Source organism: Toxotes jaculatrix, chromosome 9, assembly GCF_017976425.1.
Source record: "Toxotes jaculatrix isolate fToxJac2 chromosome 9, fToxJac2.pri, whole genome shotgun sequence".
In the NCBI taxonomy this organism is placed as follows: domain Eukaryota; kingdom Metazoa; phylum Chordata; class Actinopteri; family Toxotidae; genus Toxotes; species Toxotes jaculatrix.
Window position 1 is genome coordinate 18,182,395 of NC_054402.1, and position 19,473 is coordinate 18,201,867.

Consider the following 19,473-nt stretch of genomic DNA (forward strand, 5'->3'; position numbering starts at 1 on the left):
GAGGTGAAATTGAGGGAACTGAGGAGCCACACGGTTGGACAGGCAGACACTGACCGGCCCTGGCTCTGCTGGCTCTGTGAGCTTCAGATGCCCCCAAACAATATGGGCACACCACTTTGTGCAGTGTAACTGACACCTATGGAGTGCCCTAAGTAAGCCCCAGGGAAGGGTAAGGTTAAGATGGAAAACAAAACACTAACGCGGGTCATGTAATAGGCCTCTCATTTTGCACCTGTCTTTGTCAGAAACCTAATTTATTTAATAGCCTGCCACTTCAGTGCCAGGTGTTTGGTGTGGGAAAACAGAAGGCGACGCCGATGAAAGCGTGGCAGGAGAGGAAGAGAGAGGACACTTTCCTCACATACACTGACGAAATGTGATTTCCAAAGTGAAGATCTGTGTCAGCCATCTGGTGATAGAGAATAGCAGGAAACTATGTCAGCATGCTATTTTCAATAATGCAAGCAAGCATGCTGTCGCTGTATAATTGACAATTCAAGGGGGGGATTCTGTGAATTGTCAGCTTCTGTGTTTTTATTGTGTATGCCATTTATTTACCTCCTACAGTATAAATCTTTTTCTCTGTCTGAAAAATGCTGGAAAACCAAGATAGTACTGCCTTCAACACAATGGACACAAAAGACTGTGGACACACTGCCTGTGTATCATCTGCCTGGAGACAGTGTAAAGGATACCAGTTAACCCCAAACCACAGAAAACAGATTAATGTTTCTGCACACCTCCAGTGCCAGCTGTCCTCACTCTTGATTCTCTGACCACCCTATAGATTCCTCTTTCATTCTACATTCATCATTCTGCAATAATATACAACCTCAGAATGGAGCCCACTGCAAATCACCTCATTTGTTTTCAGCAGTTTGTATTTGCAGAGATTTAGCCATATTGCCCGTCTCTGGCATCGCAGTCATATTCAGCTAATCAAGGTTGTCAGCAGAGATAAATCAAGTCTAAAACTAAAAGGTCCAATCAGAATGTGTATTGGCCCTCAGTGAAATAAAAGAGTATTTCCCATTCAACAAAATATAAGCTGCTGATTGCATGCCATGCCATTTCTTTCAAGGCCATTTTAGTTACAGGAGGTGACAAATGATGCATAAATACTGAAAGAGTTGAAGCATTATCCTGAAAAAAAAAAAGAAAAAGACACATTGGTACAGATCTTTACTTAGATTCTGAGACACCGTCAAACAATGATAATGGCCACATGTGGTGAATAATTTGATTAACCTGGGAGCAGCTTATTCACGGTTAAAATGGTTTCTGAAATGTGAAAAATAATGCACAGCTATCCACAGGAAATTACAGTAGTAAATTAAATTCCTGTGAGTTTTTTTTTTTTTTTTTAATGGACACCAGCAATAGGCATGTCATCTTTTTAATTCATGCCAACTCCTTTAATGACAGCACTGCTGGTGAAACTATAGAGTGTCTGGCAAATTCATGCTCCTCCATCTCCACCACTCCACTCAACTCCATATTTTACTATTATGAAATGCAAATGTTATGTCACCCACTACACACAGAGATAAATCTGTTATTCTGTACATTACTACACAGTCTCACCACCACATCATTTTCATTGCAGCGCCACGCGCACAGTGTTAATTTGCGCTCCAGCCTCCACCACAGATGCTGCATTTTTATAACCACTTCCTCTCCGTGACTGGGAAATTAATTGAGTTTTGAGGCATCACCACATTTAAAATGTAAAAGAGGCCTATAATGGATTATAGCTTCCCTGAAAATAGAATTAAACCAAAATGATAGAATGGGTTAGAGTACTAAAGTACAGTATGATGAGGTATTGTTGGAGAGAGTGTGATATTTTTCTAGTTGAGACTGTGAGGAGACTGTGGGAAAACAGTACGTCTACAGGTAAGAGGAAAGAAATCATTTAGTGTTATCCACAAATGCAGAAGCCAGTCACATTAAACCTCACCAGTCAGTAGTAAAGGACACTGGTAACAATCTGGATATCAATCAACATCCAACAGCTCAGCCAGATTCCCTTGAAATCCTCTGTGTTTCTCCATCAGATTATCTGGCGATAAGATCATCAGATAATTACTGAGGAAGAGCTAAGAGTGTCATTCAAAGGGGGAGTGGGGGGTTAAATAGCTAAAGGATTACACACTGTGTAGATAATAAAGAGTACACTCTACAGAGAGTACAGTGTTTTTGCCATTTTTGGCCATTTGTTTCTATATCAGCAATAAAAACACTGTACTCACAAAACCAACTGCATTTGTTCTCAGGATGTGGTGACATCTACAACAAACCACTGTTAATTTCTACCATAGTTTAGCTTGACCTCCAGTCTACTTTACATTGTTATGTGCACATTATTCTTGTGCAATAATTGAAAATTATTAACATTTTAGGTATGGTAACACTATGTTTTTCCTCCAAATAAAGTGGTTTAGCTCATCTGTCTAAATCTACTTCTTAATTTAAGCAATTTCACTGTATTCCTCTGCATGTCATGATGAGCCCCTAAGAGGGCTGTTTTTGGTTTCCTTTGGTTTGTTATTTGAACTCATTGTGGACTGTTTCTTAAATTTTGTTAGTAGTTCCTGTTTTATTTTATAAACCTTGTCCCTAGTGTATCTGGTCTTGTTCTACTTCCTGTCTTTGTCTGTTTTCCCTCCTTTTGTGATTGTCTGCCCCACCCTAATTGGTGTCACCTGTTCCCCAATGCCTTGTGTATATAAGTCTTGTTGTTTCCCTGTGCCCTGGTCAGTTAGTGCTTGTCTGTACCTGAGTTTGGCCGTGTCTTTACCTGTGTTGGTTCCCCGTGTTCTTCCCTGTACCTGTGCCTTGCGTCTTCCCCCTCATGGACATACCTTGGTTGCCTTTTGTTTTCAAGTAAGGACTTTTGGAGTTTGTTTTGTGTTTTATGTTTCCAGCCCTTTTTTTTCTCCTTCATGGATGAGTTTTAGTTGTTTAAGTTTTGTTCTCTGGCCCTGGACTTTGAGTGATTTTCAGTTTAAATTAAAAGACTTTTAGTTTACTCGTTCGCCTGTTTTGGGGTTTTTGCATTTGGGTCCTCTCTTCCCTTGTGTTCCTGGCTGCCTTGAACGTGACACTGCAATCAACTTGTTGCATACAATGTTATGATAACTGACAGAAATGATGGCCAAAGCAGATCAAAAGAGATGAGCCAGAATTTTCCAGTAAAATGCTTGTCTATATATTGAAATCTGTATTGTAATGTACTGTATAATATTGACAAATGAGGTAAATAAAAACCAGCAATGTCAAGAAACACACAAAAAAAATTTACTGAAAATAAAAATACAATGGTAGATGTTCAAAAACAACTTGCATTCTTGAGGATTCATTCAAAACTGCCCAGGGTATAGCTTCATAATATAAAAATGTAAAAAGTGCTGTATTCATACAGTTTAAGATCACATAATATTAGCTTGTAGCTTTTCAAAAATGTCCATTATACAAACATTGGTCAGATGCACAGCTGTAAGTATGGTACATCAAAATGCTATTTTCGTTTTCATTAACATGTTCATTGCATCAAATAACATCATACTGTTGTAATTCTCCGGACGTTTTCCTCTGCCAGACTCCCCTGGACTTGGCTCTCACTGCGTAGAGACGGGCTGCTGGCGCGCACAACATCCGGGACCTGGAGAACAGCATCAAACTTAATTCTCAGTGACAACAGACCAGGTAAGTTTCTGCAGCAGTGTACATGGAGGAAAAGACTTTCCTGGATACAACATGATCCTACATGAGCCCAGCGGTGACACTGGGTGTTCTTCTGTATTGTAATTGCCAATAAAGCCTAGTATAGAATCAAACTCAGACATGTCTGAAGACAACTGGAAGACAGCTATTGCCTTGAAGGCTCCAAAGTGACTGTCTTCTACCTTCAGTTCCCCCAGAGAAGGTAATCCTATTACCAAACTTAAAGCACTGGTTCATTTCTTCAGACAGTGAATCAGAACTGAACTTGTGACCTCAAGTCAGAGCTGCTCCACGTCAGAGGTAATTGGGAAAAGGAGCTAAATAAACCAGTCCAGAAGAGCGCAGCTGTCCCTCCGCCATTCATTATTAGACACGAGGATATAACACAAGGTGTCTGTACAGTATGTTATCTAAACTTAAAGTGACAATCAATTAGTCAATTACAGGTCAGGGCTATAGGACTCCCTGAGGCGCAGATACCTCATAAATATTGACATGTTAGAATCATGTTAGGGCAATGGCAATATTTACAGCCCACAGATAAAAACACATTTTAATATATATATGTATTTTTCTCAGTTTATGTCTTGGTCAGGTCCCAGTTTAGTCCCATGTGTACACCTGTAGATCATCACAATATTTAGATCATACACAACAATAACGGTGGAGCCACGCTAAAAATAGCACTGATGGCATTTTGTGGAGCCCTGAAGTGCTCTGCAAATTTGGATTTGCCCAGCGATGCATGATTTGAGTTGTCTGACAGGAGGCCAGCTGAGGTGCAACAGTGTAGCAGGGCAGTTCCCTCCTGTTCTCATCAACGTGAGAGGAGGCAGCAGGAACTCCAGCTGCAGAATGACTGGATGCATTATTCAGCCTCACTCGATCTCTGTCCCTGTCTGTCTGTCTTTCTCTTCATCTCTCTTTCTCTGTTTTTCTCTCTCTCCTTCTCTTTCTGTACCTTACCTTGTGAAAGCTGACAAAGTCCATCTGGCTACGAGTTTCCATGCTTAGCTCACTGAAATCTGCATCTGCAGGGTGAAAAACAGCATTTTAGCCTGATCTAACTTTGCAGCCCTTCTGACAAACTATGGCCCAGTTTGGACTTAAAGCAGAACTCAGCAAAACAGTAGGATTCAGGATTTAGTGGCTCAGAGGTCTGAGATGTGATCATTTGATTAAAGCCCACTGCAGCTACCTTCCCCACATAATAAGTTTTACTCATTTTGTGATCTATGAAGTATATTGTATGTTACCAACCACTGTGGCATTCCAGACTCTGTGCAATATCCAAATATGTTAGCAGACTCTGTAATATGATTGAGCTGTGTAATCCATCATGTTCAATCCAGTGATAATCATGTCTGTTTGTCAAAGTTGCATTATCCTTGTGGAGAAAAGCAATGCAGATAAATAATCTGCAACTAAAAGTGCATTACAAAGCAATCATAATTTGACCCAAAAAAAGCCCATAGATAGTATGTGTGATTAATTGCACTGAAAAATGTCTCTGTTATGGTGTTTTACAGTTGTAGTTGACACAGTGAACTATATGTTGCTCTCTCACCTGTGGAGCCATCAGTAGAGTATCCCATGTTGACCTTCCCCCCTGTCGCCTCAGCAACCAAGCTTCTGTCAGCCACTGATTGGTTGAACCTACAAATGCCCAAATGAACGGTCCAATGGAAAAGACAACCTTTAGCCGAGAAACAGCAGAGCCGCTTTGTCAGAGCCTGCTGCTGTGAACAGACAATTTTCTTTGCTCACAAAGCTGCAGTACATCTGCATTGTTTTCATCATAAAGTGCTTTGACTGATAAAGAATGAACATCATCATTTTTCATTGCGTTTTATTAGACCCAACCAAAGTACTCGACTCTCACTTCACTGGGAAAGCTATAAAACGTATTTCAGCTGCATGAAAAATGCTGACAGATAAAATGCATAATATATCTTCTTAGACGAGCTAATGACAATTTGAGTCTTAATTAAGTTGTTACAAAATGTAATGGCTATTTAATGCATACAATTTGAAATTCATGTCTTTAGTTTTCTTTCATAATGAGGAACAATAAAAGTCCATTCATTCTCAGAAACAAGTTGCAAGTATTAACAGAGTCACGCTGAGTCGCCATATTATAGTGGCTTATGTAAAGTGTAAATGGAGCTCAGCACAGCCAGAACTGCATGTCTCTGCCTCTGTCACAGATTACTGGCAGCTTCTTTATCCACAAGAAAGTCATTTTCACTTATGACTCCACAGCTGATCTTGAAGTTCTTTTTGTTGGTTTAGAAAAGTTAGAAAAGGTTTTCATTGTTTAAAAATAGCCTTATAAAGCAAAAGGAGTCTAGAAAAATAGCTTTCAAGTCTTACCATATGTCCACCTGTGGGTTTGGTTCTGAAAAGTAAAAAAAAAAAAAAAAAACACAAACTTTATTCTCACTGCACTGACCACAGAAGCAGTGTGCCAGCCCACTGCATCTACAGCACTATGAAAGCTGCAAATGTCCTGCCGTTTATTAGTTTTGGTTTCTGCACTAGCATCATAGCCTCCAGTCACTTTGCAATTCAGTGAAGCTGGAGCTGAGTGTTAATGAGTTTTGTAACATGTCTTCGTGGTTGTCTTTGCCAAAGGTCCTCCTGGCCACGGCGAAAACAGAACAAAACAGCAATGGCGCAGATGGCGCTTGCCCCAGGAGAGATATAAACTGTTCATTTTAGGGGAAGAAATTGCCTTTGTCATTATGTTTTAAATCCCCGCTGTCATGCTGGCCAAAGACTTTGAGGGTGACTATATTAGATCCCTTCTATTTTTCCAGTAATTACAAAGCATACATTACTCCCCCATTGAGGTGGATTACCCAAAGAAAAGCTCAGTGACTTGGAAGCAAGCCACATCCTCTAACATGTGAAACATCCTCATGAAGTTAATTTATCTTGTTCAGGGATGTTGCATTAAAGCCACGAAACCGAAACAAGGACGACGGTGGAGGAGGTATTAGACGTTTCAGGTACAGCAACAACTGCCTGAGGAGAAAGGTCACACCTGCTTTATGATAATCCCTTAGCTCTAAACCACAGCCATGATTTGCAATGGTCCAGAATCAGTCACAGGGATTACACTGACTTCTAAATGTGTGACTCAGGGCCACTTTTTGTTATCGCACACAAACAGGCCTCCTCTGCCTCCTTGTGCTAGAGCAACGATCCCCTCAGAGATGGTACTCCAGAAACATCTCAACATCCTGCTTTCCTGGCCAGACTTTTTACATCACGCCACTTTACTTCAGCAACTTGCCAAGGTATCGACCTCTCTGCTTGGAGAGGTGACAAGTAGTCCAGCCACATCACAAATATTCAAAGTTGCGTTAGGAGCTCTAAAAGAGTTGCAGTAAAGCTGTCTCACTGTGTGCTGATTTTAAACCTTTATTAATGGGTTTGTAGCATTTTGTAGTATCAAGCTGATACTGCCTTAGTCAACTTTCAACTCTAAAAATGAAAATTAAATGTGCTTCTCTTAAAGGAATTGTTCAACATTTTTCAGCAGTTTTTTTTACCTTTGAGAGATAGCATTTTCCCCTGTTTCTGGTCTTTATGCTAAGCTAACTGGCTGCTGGTTTCAGATAGATATTTACCATATGATATAAGAGTGGTGTTAATCTCTTCATCTAACTCCAAGCAAGGAAAGCTAATAAGCAAAATGTCTGACTTCCTTTAAATTTGCCGTGTTGTTTCTATGTGGCACTGTGTTTCAGTGAGGCATGTTCACTCAAGAACCACAGCTTCATCTAAACTGACCAAAACCACATGTGCAAGTATATTTTTACAGCTGTGTAACGTACTGCATCTGTCTAGCTGTATGCTCTAGCAGAAAAAAAATGCAATTAAATTTCATTTCAAAACAACACAACTTCATTTGCACATGCCCTGCTGCTCTGCCGTAGTTGCTCAGGCAGAGGATTGACAGTCATTATCCCTTCCTGGAAAAAAGAAGGAATAATCCTGGCTTGTGTGCCCAGTTGTTTTGGGATTCAAACTGCCAACCCTGCAGTGATACACATACCTCTCTAACCTTTTTTTTGCTGCTGCTGTGTCCTGAGAAGTAAAGCTTTCTGCTGACAACTACTGTTCTGCCTTTTGTCAGAAAAAATATTGCGTGCCCTTGGCGAAGGCCAGCACGGGGCAGTGCCGAGTCACAGCGTGTAACCACCTATCTTCTTCATTATACTTTAATCACAGTTTCTGTACTGGAAAAGTGTTGGAGGGAGGTGACTTTTTTTTTTTTTCACCTGGAGCAATTTAAGGATGAGAAAAGTGCCTACTTGCTTGTCTCCTTTGTCTGTAGCAGAGGACAGTGCAGATGCAGAGCAGGAGGAGCAGCAGAACAGCAGAGAGGGAGGCTGTTACCGCCAGCGGGACTGTGCAGTCATCTCCTTCCTGCAACACCTCTGCAACTGAGGAGAGAAGGTCACATTTGGGTAAAGAAACGCTGAAGCAGTGTTGTTACTTTTGCAATTCAATTACAGATCTGCAGACATAGTGTAAAGAAAGCTGTGTTTAATTTCCTGTTTTAATTTTCAGTAGTAGGCAAGAGAGTGTTTCCAGAGGGCAGCTGCTCTGATTTCAAGAAAATGTTACAACCACAACTACAAACAGAACATTAGTATGACAGTAAGGCAATATTTGCATTTTGGAAGCTGTGGGCCTTGGAAAGGTTTGCAACCTCAGCTCCACCTCAGTGGCTGTGATGCAAACTCGTGCAGTGTTGATCTGGCAGCTACTTTCTGTTTAACTCTCCTGTTCAATAATAATGCTGAGTGATGATTCACAAGCTTCCAAAAAAAGGGGGTGGGGTGGGGGCGGGTAAAATGAAACGCACAAATAGAAACAGATTAAAAACAAGCGAGAAACACAAAGAAACGTAGAGACAGAGAACTAACCTAGGGCAGAATAAAGAGAGGCTTGACAGGCAACTCCCTCTGTGCATTTGTGCGCACGTCTACACACATGTTAAAACATGATGGTTGCATCACAGTCTCACCCACTGTCAGACGGACGCTGCTCTTCAGTGGTGTGGGGAGGGCAGACACAGAGGCCAGACAATCCACACGAGAGCTCTTTGCTGCCGTCACGCTGAGGTTGCTACTCACAGTGAAGAGGCTCTTCCCGGACTCTTCACTGCTGATGTTGTATTCACCCTGGCTCACCTCCACACCATTCCCCAGAGAGAGAGGGTTATTATTATTTACAGTATATTCTAATTGGGATGTCTGCATCCTGACTCACCAGTTATTTTGCAGAGCTTAAAAAGTCTGCTTTTTGAACCGTTTCAGATGTGTTAGTAGTGGTTTAGTCTAAGGGACAAGAACAAGTTAAATGGACAGCACCACTCTCACTCCATTCAGAGGCAGGACAGTTTATCCAATTAGAAGACATGACTTCCTGATATTTGAGATGTCTTCAATAGCTCACCACAGTAAAATGTTTAATAGTTCTTAGAGCAGCAAAAGATTAGATGCATATTAGGAATGATAGATGACAGAGCTCCAGTTCCACAGTGGTGTTCATGACCAACTATTATTTTCCATTTTAGTGACCAGATGCACAGACAGACACAGACACAGCACCTTCTGCAATAAGGGCTGGAGTAAGATGAATGTACTGTTAGCAGAAATACATTATAAGTAGGTACAGTAAAGGGGATGGACTTCACTAACGGTCCATCACATCAGCTTCTCTCATCCCCTCTAAAAGCAGTGCACTCATCACCATGACACACCGACAGTTTCCTAAAGGGCCAGGAAGAGACTTTAACAGGAAATGCAGGAGTAGGTACTTGGAAAGAAAGTAGTTTTGAGTTAAAATGGTCACTAACAGGTCTGTGAATTACTGTAAGCGTTTTTGTTTAGTTCTGAAAGAGTCAATAAATAAAATGTTTTTTAACATAATTTTTGGCCTCTTTGAACGCAATGAACCAAATGCACTTACAGATGATGAACATATAAAAGACCAAGTGATAGGAAATGATAGTTTATGTTTTCAAGTTGTCAGTCACCATGTTTTGAAAAATAAAACAGGTGAGAAACTTTTATGTCACCTTAACAACAGTGTATTTTGATTACTGTTTTCTATTACAAAATTGCTTTCCAAGTTCTCCAAATGACAAGACACATCAGTTATTATCTATGTAGCCAAAAAACACAAATTTACTTCAAACAGCTTTAAAATTTATACAGAATACAACATCATCAATCCTCAGACCCTCTAGATTAGGAAAATTCCCCTAAACATTGACATATTATATTATAAAGATGATGATGATGAGCATGTCTGATTGCAGTTATGTACTTACCTTTATGTCATTCACCTGCCATTGCAGACTGGGTATAGGGTACCATCCTTCTGCCTGACATTCAAACAGCACCGACTGCCCCTTGAAAACCAGCTTGTCTTCCCCAAAGACTTTCACACTGCCCTTCTCTGCAATCAGAAGAAAGTACGTTCACAAACTTGAATGTTGTACTTTTTTCTTTGTGCAGCTGCACACACGCACAGTATGTGTATGCCTGTATATTCTTGCATCATGAGTGTGAGTAAGTTAAACATTCTCCTTTGAATTTCATGTAACTGCATACACATATCTGTACCCTGACAAAAAAAAAAGAAAAAGAGAGATTTCATTTGTCCCAGGTGGTTGATCACGTGTCTCAAAGTCTCAGTTGCCTACTTTTCTCTTTTCCCCTTCATCTCCTTACCTGCCAGCCAAATAAGCCACTTAAGGCCCTGAGAGATACAGTGTTTCATATGTGAAGTCTATTGTCTGGCAGAATGAAAGGCAGTGGATGGTACAGACAATTGCTATAGACAGAAAGATAATTACAGAAGCTTCTTGCTTTTTCTAAGCGAATGACATGTCTGTGTTGATTTAGGTTCAAATCCTCAAATGTTTCATAGGCATTATTGGCTGTCCTTTTTCCTCCAGGGGCCTTTATTTGATGCCTGATTTGGTGTCATAAACATCATACCATCCAATTTTTACAGCCACCGGCTCTGATAGTGGACTTAAGCTGTTCGTAGAGAATCTCAGCACCAGTGAATAAAAGACTGGCAAGGAACCAGCAGCCTCATTTGCACTGACCGAGGGGCTCTGGGCAGTCGCAGCTGATTGATACATCTGAATAGAAAAAGAACAGCATCAGCACTTCCTCCCAAAGCTCCAATCTAAGTGATCCCAGAAATAAGGTTTTGTGAAGTTTGTTAATCACTGTAGGGAAACTCTGAAGACTTCGGGCTGCGGTGGCGAGCTGTGTGAGACGGGGAGCCCCCAGCTAACTCTAATTTCAGTGATTTTTCAGCAGGGGTCCTCAGAGGGAAAATTGCTACTTTGAGGGCAGCATTTCAAGACTTGTACATGTGTGGGTGCAGGGTTGGTGTGTATGGGCATGCAGCTTGTGTAACATGAACAGTATATAATGCATGCACTTCATATGTGGGTGTGAATTTATTCCAGTGATGTGGGGGCACTAGTCCTCCACAATCACCACATGCATGTTCACTCTTCTCTGATTTATAGATAGATTGATAGCGTTCTCCTATTCTGCAGCTCTAGCCATCTGCAGATCCTGTTTATACTCGAGCGCATATTGATTTGTTCAAGTGAAAGGTTTGTGTGTTTGAGTTTGAATGAGTGAGAGGAAGTAAGCAGAGGAGGAGCAGCAGAGAGCAAGCACAAGCGTGTGGTCATATTTACGCCATCTTCATATTGGACAATTAAAGCAAGGAGTGTGGATGATAGCATAAAGAGTCAACCAGCCCTGTGCGGATTTGTGGCTCTATTCCAACCGTATATGTGATGCCGCAGTACACAAATCACAGGCAGAGTTGCTGACTGTTAACTGGGTGTGCCAGGATGCACAATTAATTCAAAGGCTGTGTCAGGCCATAGTGATCCTCCGCATCCAGACTGGAGGGCCTGATTCACCATACACTACTGTTAATGGCTGAATATGTCAGTGGAGATTTGTGGCAGTGGCAGCAATGAGGGCTCTCTCCATAATATATTGGAGGTGATGGGTCATTGGTTTTGTTTCCTCTCGCTTTTTGCAGAGCGGATGTTTCCACGCTGATTTTTTTTTTTTTTTTTTTTTTTTTAGCTGAGCTCTCAGTTCAGTTTGTACAATTGTTATTCAACTCTTTAAAAACTTGACTTAGAGAAAAAACTGTACCATTATTAACTGATTTCTCAAAGTGCAGTTAATGTGTTGGAACAATCCTTTTCACTACCGAAAAAAGAATTTTCACAGAGTTTCCATATTTATGACAAATATAAAAAAAATTATGAATTCCAGCCACAAGAGATAGTAAAAAGGCTGAAGCTGAATTATAACATGGGCCATCTTTATATGATACTTGACATTTCCTCCAACCCTAATTATTTTTTCAGTTCCTTAATTTGCATGTACAAGAAAACAAATTTGGTGCAGAAATTCCTCCATGTTGCTTTGGATGTGTATGGGAAAGGATGGGATAGGATAGGATAGGATGGGATGGGATGGGAAAGGGTTGGATAGGACGGGATAGGATGGGATAGGATAGGAAAGGATGAGATCGGATGGATGGGATGGGATGGGATGGGAAAGGATGGGGAAAGTATGGGATGGGATAAGACGGGATAGGATGGGATAAGATGGGATGGGATGGGATGGGATGAGAAACAGTGGGATAGGATACGATGAGATAGGATGGAATGGGATGGGATAGGATAGGATGGGGAAAGTATGGGATGGGATAAGACGGGATAGGATGGGATAAGATGGGATGGGATGGGATGGGATGGGATGAAAAACAGTGGGATAGGATACGATGAGATAGGATGGGATGGGATGGGATAGGATAGGATGGGATGGGATGGGATGGGAAAGGATGGGGAAAGTATGGGATGGGATAAGACGGGATAGGATGGGATAAGATGGGATGGGATGGGATGGGATGAGAAACAGTGGGATAGGATACGATGAGATAGGATGGGATGGGATGGGATAGGATAGGATGGGATGGGATGGGAAAGGATGGGATAGTGCAGGATAGGATGGGATATGACATGATGGGATGGGATAAGATGGGATAGGATGGGATGGGACGGTAAAGGATGGGATAGGATGGGATAGGATGGGATAGGATGGGAAAGGATGAGATAACATGGGTGACTGTACTCCACAGATCCAAATGACCTCCCAGCTTTGCTATACAAACCATGACTGATCACTCATGTACTAGCACAAGCTGTTTTTACAGGAAACTGAAAACTTTTATTCTACAAACCCCACTCTACAAACAAATTTAAACAAAGACACTAAATTAAGATGTGCCTCTTGAAAGCTAAGGAAAAATACTATGTTTTTATGCCTCTGTGCAGGGGATAGCCAGAGCTGGAAGAATTATGTTTTCGGGTTGTCCATCCGTCCCGTATTCTTCTACGCGCAATATCTCAAGAATGCTTTGAAGTCTCTCTTTCAAACTTTGCACAAATGTTGACCGTGACTTAAGGCAGATCTGAAAGGAGTTTGGAGGTCAAAGGTCAAAGGGCAAGGTTACTATGACCATATTCATGTTTTGCATGATAATGCGATATCGTAAGAACCGTTTGAGGGATGGCTTTCAAATTTTGCACAAATGTCAACTGTGCCTCAAGAATGAACTGAGTAGATTTTGGAGGTCAAAGGTCACGTTCGCTGTGATCGTACATTTAATTTTATGTAGGCGAATGTGATATCTGAAGAATACTTAGAAGGATGTTCTTTAAAGTTTGCACAAATGTTGACTGTGACTTAAGGATGCACTGAGTAGACTTTGGAGGTCAAAGGTCAACAATCAAGGTCACTGTGACCTTATGTTCATTTTATGTCTGGATGGTCTTCAAACTTTACACAAATGTTGACTGTAACTCAAGGATGAACTGATTAGATTGTGGAGGTCAGAGGTCAAAGGTCAAGGTTGCTGTGACCTTAATGCAAATGTTGTGCTTCAGAGTGTTATCTCTACAGTGCTTTGAGTGATGTTCTTCAAACTTTGCACATATTATCACTGTTTGTCAAAGATGTAGTCAATATGTATAGGAGGTCAGATGTCCAAGGTCAAGGCCACTGTGATCTTGTGAAAGTTTTGCTTGTGAATACCCAACACGAACCTTTCCAAACATTGCCATTATCCCTTCAAGACACCCATAACCTCTACCTCTACATCTGCTACAAACAGACACCCAACCGTGCAGAGGCATACCACCGCCATGCAGTACTTCTATTTTTTTTTTAAGAGAAGAGCAGCGTGTGGGTGGGCAGAATCAAAGCAGTTACACAACTTTTGCTTCATCGCTTCATTTACCTCTTTTTTTACACTCTGCTTTTGCCTTGTCAAGGTTAAATTCAGAGTATTTCTGCAGTCTTTCACACTGCAATGGTTTTTGAGAGACTTGCCATCTGCTTCGTTTCCTTTCCGTATGTATGCGTGTGTATGCATACTCTTGTTTGCAAGAAAATGAGCCCTTGCAGACACACACTCACACACAAACATACACTCATTTGTGAACATACATACCTTGTACAAGCAGGTTTGCTGTTTTCCTGTCAATGCTCTGGAGGTCACAGGTCACTTGTCCCTGGTTGTACCTCTCTGTGCTTTTCAGGATAAACACCCAGCTGTCTCCCTGTGAGACAGAGTGTTTCTCAGCTGTCACGTTGGTGATAGGGGATGGCAGGACACCGTGCGACTTAGAGATGGTCAGTGCCACTGTATTGTTCAGCAGCCAAACCATAACGGTCCACTGGGTGCCATGGGTACTGCAGGTAAAGCGGGCCTCCTCCCCTCGCAGGACGGTTAGTGTTTCAGGTGACAGCTTCATCTGAGTTCCAACTGCTAAAGGTCCAAAGAGAGACAGACATAAAACACTGTGACTATAGTGACACTGATGTTGCACTGAGTCTGAAACAGTTTTTGTTTTTTTTTTCCTGAAAATGAGATGAGAAGATCAATACCACCCTCATATGTGTCTGGCAAATATGATTCTACAGCCAGCCGCTGGTTAGCTTAGCTTAATTTCTAGCCTGGCTGGGTCTGAAGGGAGGTTATGTGCCAAACCTTTGTTCGGCCTGTTTCACCGTGATGTTGCCTGGCAACAATATATAACTCCACATTTCACAAAATGTGAGTGACAAGCATTAAGACAGTCACAATTAAGAAGTTGACTATGAAATATACAAAACATAAACCACACAGTGCTGCACAATTCCATGACTGATGTCAGAAAATCACTCCATTTGTCTAAGTAAGGAAAACAGCTTTTTTAAGTGGCATTAGGACATATGCAAATTTAGCCAGATCATTAGATTTTTTTTCTTTTTTTTTTGTGATAGGATAGAATGGGATAGGATGGGTTGGTATAGGATAGGATAGTATAGTATAGGATAGGATAGGATACGATACGATACAATAGGAAAGGATAGGATGGGTTATTATGGGATAGGATAGGATGCGATGGGATGGGATGGGATAGGATGGGATAGGATGGGACGGTATGGGATGGGATAGGATGGTATGGGAAACGGTGCGATAGAACGGGATAGGATAATAAAGGATGAGATTGGATGGATGGGATGGGATGGGAAAGTATGGGATGGGATGGGATGGGATAGGATGCGATGGGAAAGGATGGGATAGGACAGGATAGGATGGGATAAGACGGGATAGAATGAGATAAGATGGGGTAGGATGGGATGGGAAACGGTGGGATAGGATGGGAAAAGATGGGATGTTGCACAGTGTTGCACAATTTCATGATTGACATCAGAAACTCAATCCATTTGTCTAAGTAAGGAAAACAGCTCTCTTGAGGGACATTAGGACATATGCAAATTTAGCCAGATTATTAGAATGTATTTTTCATTTTTTGCAATCCAAATTGTCTTATAAAATGTATCCAGTGAGACATTAACAGCAAGCAAATTAAAACATCTAAACAGTATCATACTGACATTATTTGAGAAGATGTTATAAATACATTATTTTAGAAGGGGCTTTGAATTTGTAAGAGACTGCATTTCATAGTCAGGGACTGAAGCTAGTGTATTCAAGGTGAAGGAAAACCATGAATATACAGGAAACTGAGTGGATGGTAAGTAGATATATTCATTCCGTTTAGTCAGAGAATGGACAAACTCAGCATTGGTTTATTCATTGTTCCAAGGGAACAAAGTGAATATGAGTAATTGCCTCTTCGTCTGGAATCAAAAGTGAAGTACAAATTTTGGCCCAGTGTGAATGACTTCAGGACAACTTTGTCAGAACATTCAAGACATGGAGAGCGTAAGTAAGGGATGAAATGAAAGTATGAGTGGAGAAATAAAAAGAGAGAAATGAAGTAGGCCTGAGGGGGATAAAGAGACAAAGAAACAGAATGACAGCACAACCCCCTAAATCTGCTTCTTACTGTGGCTGTCCAGATGGGGATTGGTGACTTGGCTGGGTAAGATGAATGAGCGTAAACAGGATTTAGGGAAGAAATACTGACAAAATAGGAGACTGTAAATTCATCTATAGCTTCCAGCAACAGGCCACAGCATCACTCTGCAGGGTAAATATTTTAACAGTAACCTCCAGGATTTGACAAAGCTGCAGGGATTGCATGATTGGGGCTAAAATAGATGAACAGACTCTACGAGGAAACATCCATAACCAACTGTACACTAACTGTTAGGGCCTACTCTTCATTTACTCTGTAAACATCACCCAGGCACATGCACAAAAACAGATACACATACACACAGAGGCACGTCAATGCACACATCCTCAGTTAAATTCCAGCAAATCTTTGTGGCTGTCTGTTGCTGACAAATTAAGGAGGAAAGGAATTAATATTAATGACAAGCTGTGAAATATGAAGTAACATGTTTATGCCACAGTACTCAGGGTGATGTTAACTTGTTTGTGGTGAGCTGGCTGTGTTACCTTCTACAGCCAGCATGCAGAGTCATAAATTATGCATCCGTTTAGGAAATTAATTCTGAGAAATATCTAGGCCAGCCTATACAGCTATTTCTTTTCATTGCAATCAGAGAATGGTAGACTAATGAGCATAATTTGCGCATGCTCCCACTGGAACCATGAACCAGTGACTCTGAAGTCCCCTGACCACTGGCAACATCTTACAGTTAACTAGAAAGGCGGCCATTTTGAAGAGAATTAATTATAAAGTGCAGATAGATCATTAGGCCTTCTAATTAGATTGTCTATGGGTTTAATCTGAAGGGTTCTGCTATTAAACACACCACGGCACAGAATGTGGCCATTAATACAAGCGCATCACAGGCCTTTGTGACATATCTCCAGTCATACGAGCTACTGTGTTTGTTATGAGCTGAACTCTCACCTTGAATCCTGCACGAAAGTAGGAGCACCAACAGATGAACCACCATTGTTGAATGCCGGATGGCCCTGAAGTGAAAATAACTGAATTATTCCTAATGTAGGAGCACAGTTTATCTAAGGTTTTCAGCCATACTAGCAGCATGGCTTTAGACGACAATGCTGGTATGCTGTTTCAGCACTTTGGTCCAGACTTAAAGATCTTAACAGATATCAGCTATGTGCCCATATTGCTCAGAGCATGTGACCTAATGATTTTGGTGACCCCTGAGTTGCTCTAGCTCCACCAGAAGGTCCCTGTTTTCTCTTATGCCGTGAATTATCTCAACATCTAGAGGACGGTCTGGCACCAACATCTGGTTCCCAGAGGATGAATCCTTCTGACTTTGGTGATCCTTTGACTCTTCCTCTATCGCTACCATGAGGTTCCCATTTGTGGTTTAAAAATGAAATATCTCAGATTGCCATGTAATTTGGAACAGATGTTCACGTTCCACTCAGGATGAATTGTAATAACTTTTGTACTCCCTTGACTTTTTATCTAGCACAATCAAAGGTCAAAAGTTTAATTTGTCAAATACTTTGGTTGATGAAATTCCTGCAAATATAGTGACTCCCATCAGCCTTAGCTGTGCTTTTTTTGTGTTGTACTAATGTAGCACATTTTAGCATGTTACGCTAAGACATGCCATGTGCACCAGGATGGTAAACGTACCTGGTTTAAATCAGCATGTTAGCCTTGTGCATTCATGCCTTTCAAAACAGCATTAAATTCAGGGTTTACTTGAACGTCTATGCAACACACTATCCAACATGATGAGCCAAAGCAAATTACAGCAAGTGTAACAGTACTTGAATAAACCTTTGCATGTCACACAGATCACAGATAAGACTGTACAGTAACTCAGTGGAAGAGACATCTTGTATTCTGATCATTTAACTTCACATGTAAAGGGTATTTCTCTGTTGTCAAAGTACAGCAGTCTCAGCAAAGTTAAATTCAGGTCGGAGTATTATACCTCATTTAGAAAAACACTAAGTTAACCAGTAAAATCACAGAGATCTTGTATGTAAGTAATTTGTTGCACTGCACCTGTCTCTCAACCATTTCTTTCACATATGGCAGAGAGCCACATCTCCGGAATAAAATTTAAGTCCAGGTTAAGTTCACAGTAAATAACAATAAATTCCACTGTTTGTCTCACTCACCTCAGTCTGGTGTCTCTGTGGATCAGCAGTGAGTGGCACACACAGTGGATACATGTCAACGATGCTGCTTCCTCCTCATGCCTGGTGCCATATCACCCGAAACTGCCCCGTTAAATATTACCAAACTCAGTGGGAACTTCGCCCCATGCAGATGTAAACACACAGTGTGACTCATACTGCAAACAATGTCCCTTGTAAGTCCCCAGCTCCCAGGGGCCCTACAACTAGCCCCCCCACCCACCATTTTCATAAGAATGCAGTTGGACACAGTGAACAATGAAAGTGACGTGATAAAAGATAGATGAGATGTTTTGACAAGTTTTTAAAAAGAACCTTTAAGTCTCCCTTCTGTCAAAGCCAGTAAGCTGCATGACACATCTGGTTTGTGTTCAGTGCTTTACAAAAAACATCTTTCCCATAGAAAGTACATTTACTCAAGTGATGTACCTAAGTATAGTTTTGAGGTTTGTGTACTTAAGTGGTTTCCATTTTATGCTACTTGAAACTTCTGCTCCACTAACATTCAGAGGCAAATATTCTATGTTTTATTCCACTAGATGTATTTGATATCTATAGTTATTATTTTACATCAAGGCACACTTCATAAGCTTATAAAAAATATAATGTATTGTTAAAAATTAAACCAGTGCTTCCCACCTTTTTGGCTTGTAACTTCCTTAAAAAAATCAGAGTCTAGTCAGGGCTTCTTGTCACATTCAAAGCCCTAAGACAAAAACATGTCCAAAATTCCTTTAGGAAAGCAAAAATCCCCAAAAAATCCAAAAAGGAAAAAACAAACACTGAACTCTCAGATTTGTTGTTACTCTTTGAACACTCCACCCCGAAGCTGGGTGCTGTTTCACTAAATTACCAAATTATGGAAAAAGTAGCTAACATTAGCTTCACCCTGACCAGGTATAACACTAAAATGCTACTTAACCAATGATGCATTAGTATTCACAATAATAATATATGAAATAACATATGAAATATCAGTCACAGGGGCTTTTTTCCTGCATGAGTACTTTTACTTTTTATGCTTTCAGTATAGTTTGCTGTTAATACTTACTCAAGTAAAGGTTCAGAGTATGTCTTCCACTCTCCACCTTTCAACTCTCACTG

The 19,473-nt window shown here is 40.9% G+C and overlaps 1 protein-coding gene across 4 annotated transcripts; it reads right to left on the reverse strand.

Annotated features, from left to right (window-relative positions):
- Positions 1–2,464: 2,464 nt before the first annotated feature.
- Positions 2,465–18,466, reverse strand: igsf5b (immunoglobulin superfamily, member 5b). 4 transcript variants are annotated; one of them, XM_041045530.1, is made up of 10 exons: positions 18,352–18,466; positions 17,147–17,211; positions 14,320–14,634; positions 10,079–10,206; positions 8,768–8,933; positions 8,049–8,180; positions 6,100–6,124; positions 5,294–5,382; positions 4,693–4,757; positions 2,465–3,664 (listed from the first exon to the last, which is right to left on the reverse strand). In XM_041045530.1, exons 2-10 carry the CDS (start codon positions 17,190–17,192, stop codon positions 3,563–3,565), a joined length of 1,068 nt encoding a protein of 355 aa, XP_040901464.1. In that variant the 5' UTR covers positions 17,193–17,211; positions 18,352–18,466; the 3' UTR covers positions 2,465–3,562. The 4 variants fall into 4 exon arrangements, with proteins under 4 accessions (XP_040901464.1, XP_040901465.1, XP_040901463.1 ...); XM_041045531.1 differs by having other exon boundaries at positions 8,768–8,924; positions 14,320–14,637; XM_041045529.1 differs by having other exon boundaries at positions 14,320–14,637.
- Between the last annotated feature and the right edge of the window lie 1,007 nt (positions 18,467–19,473).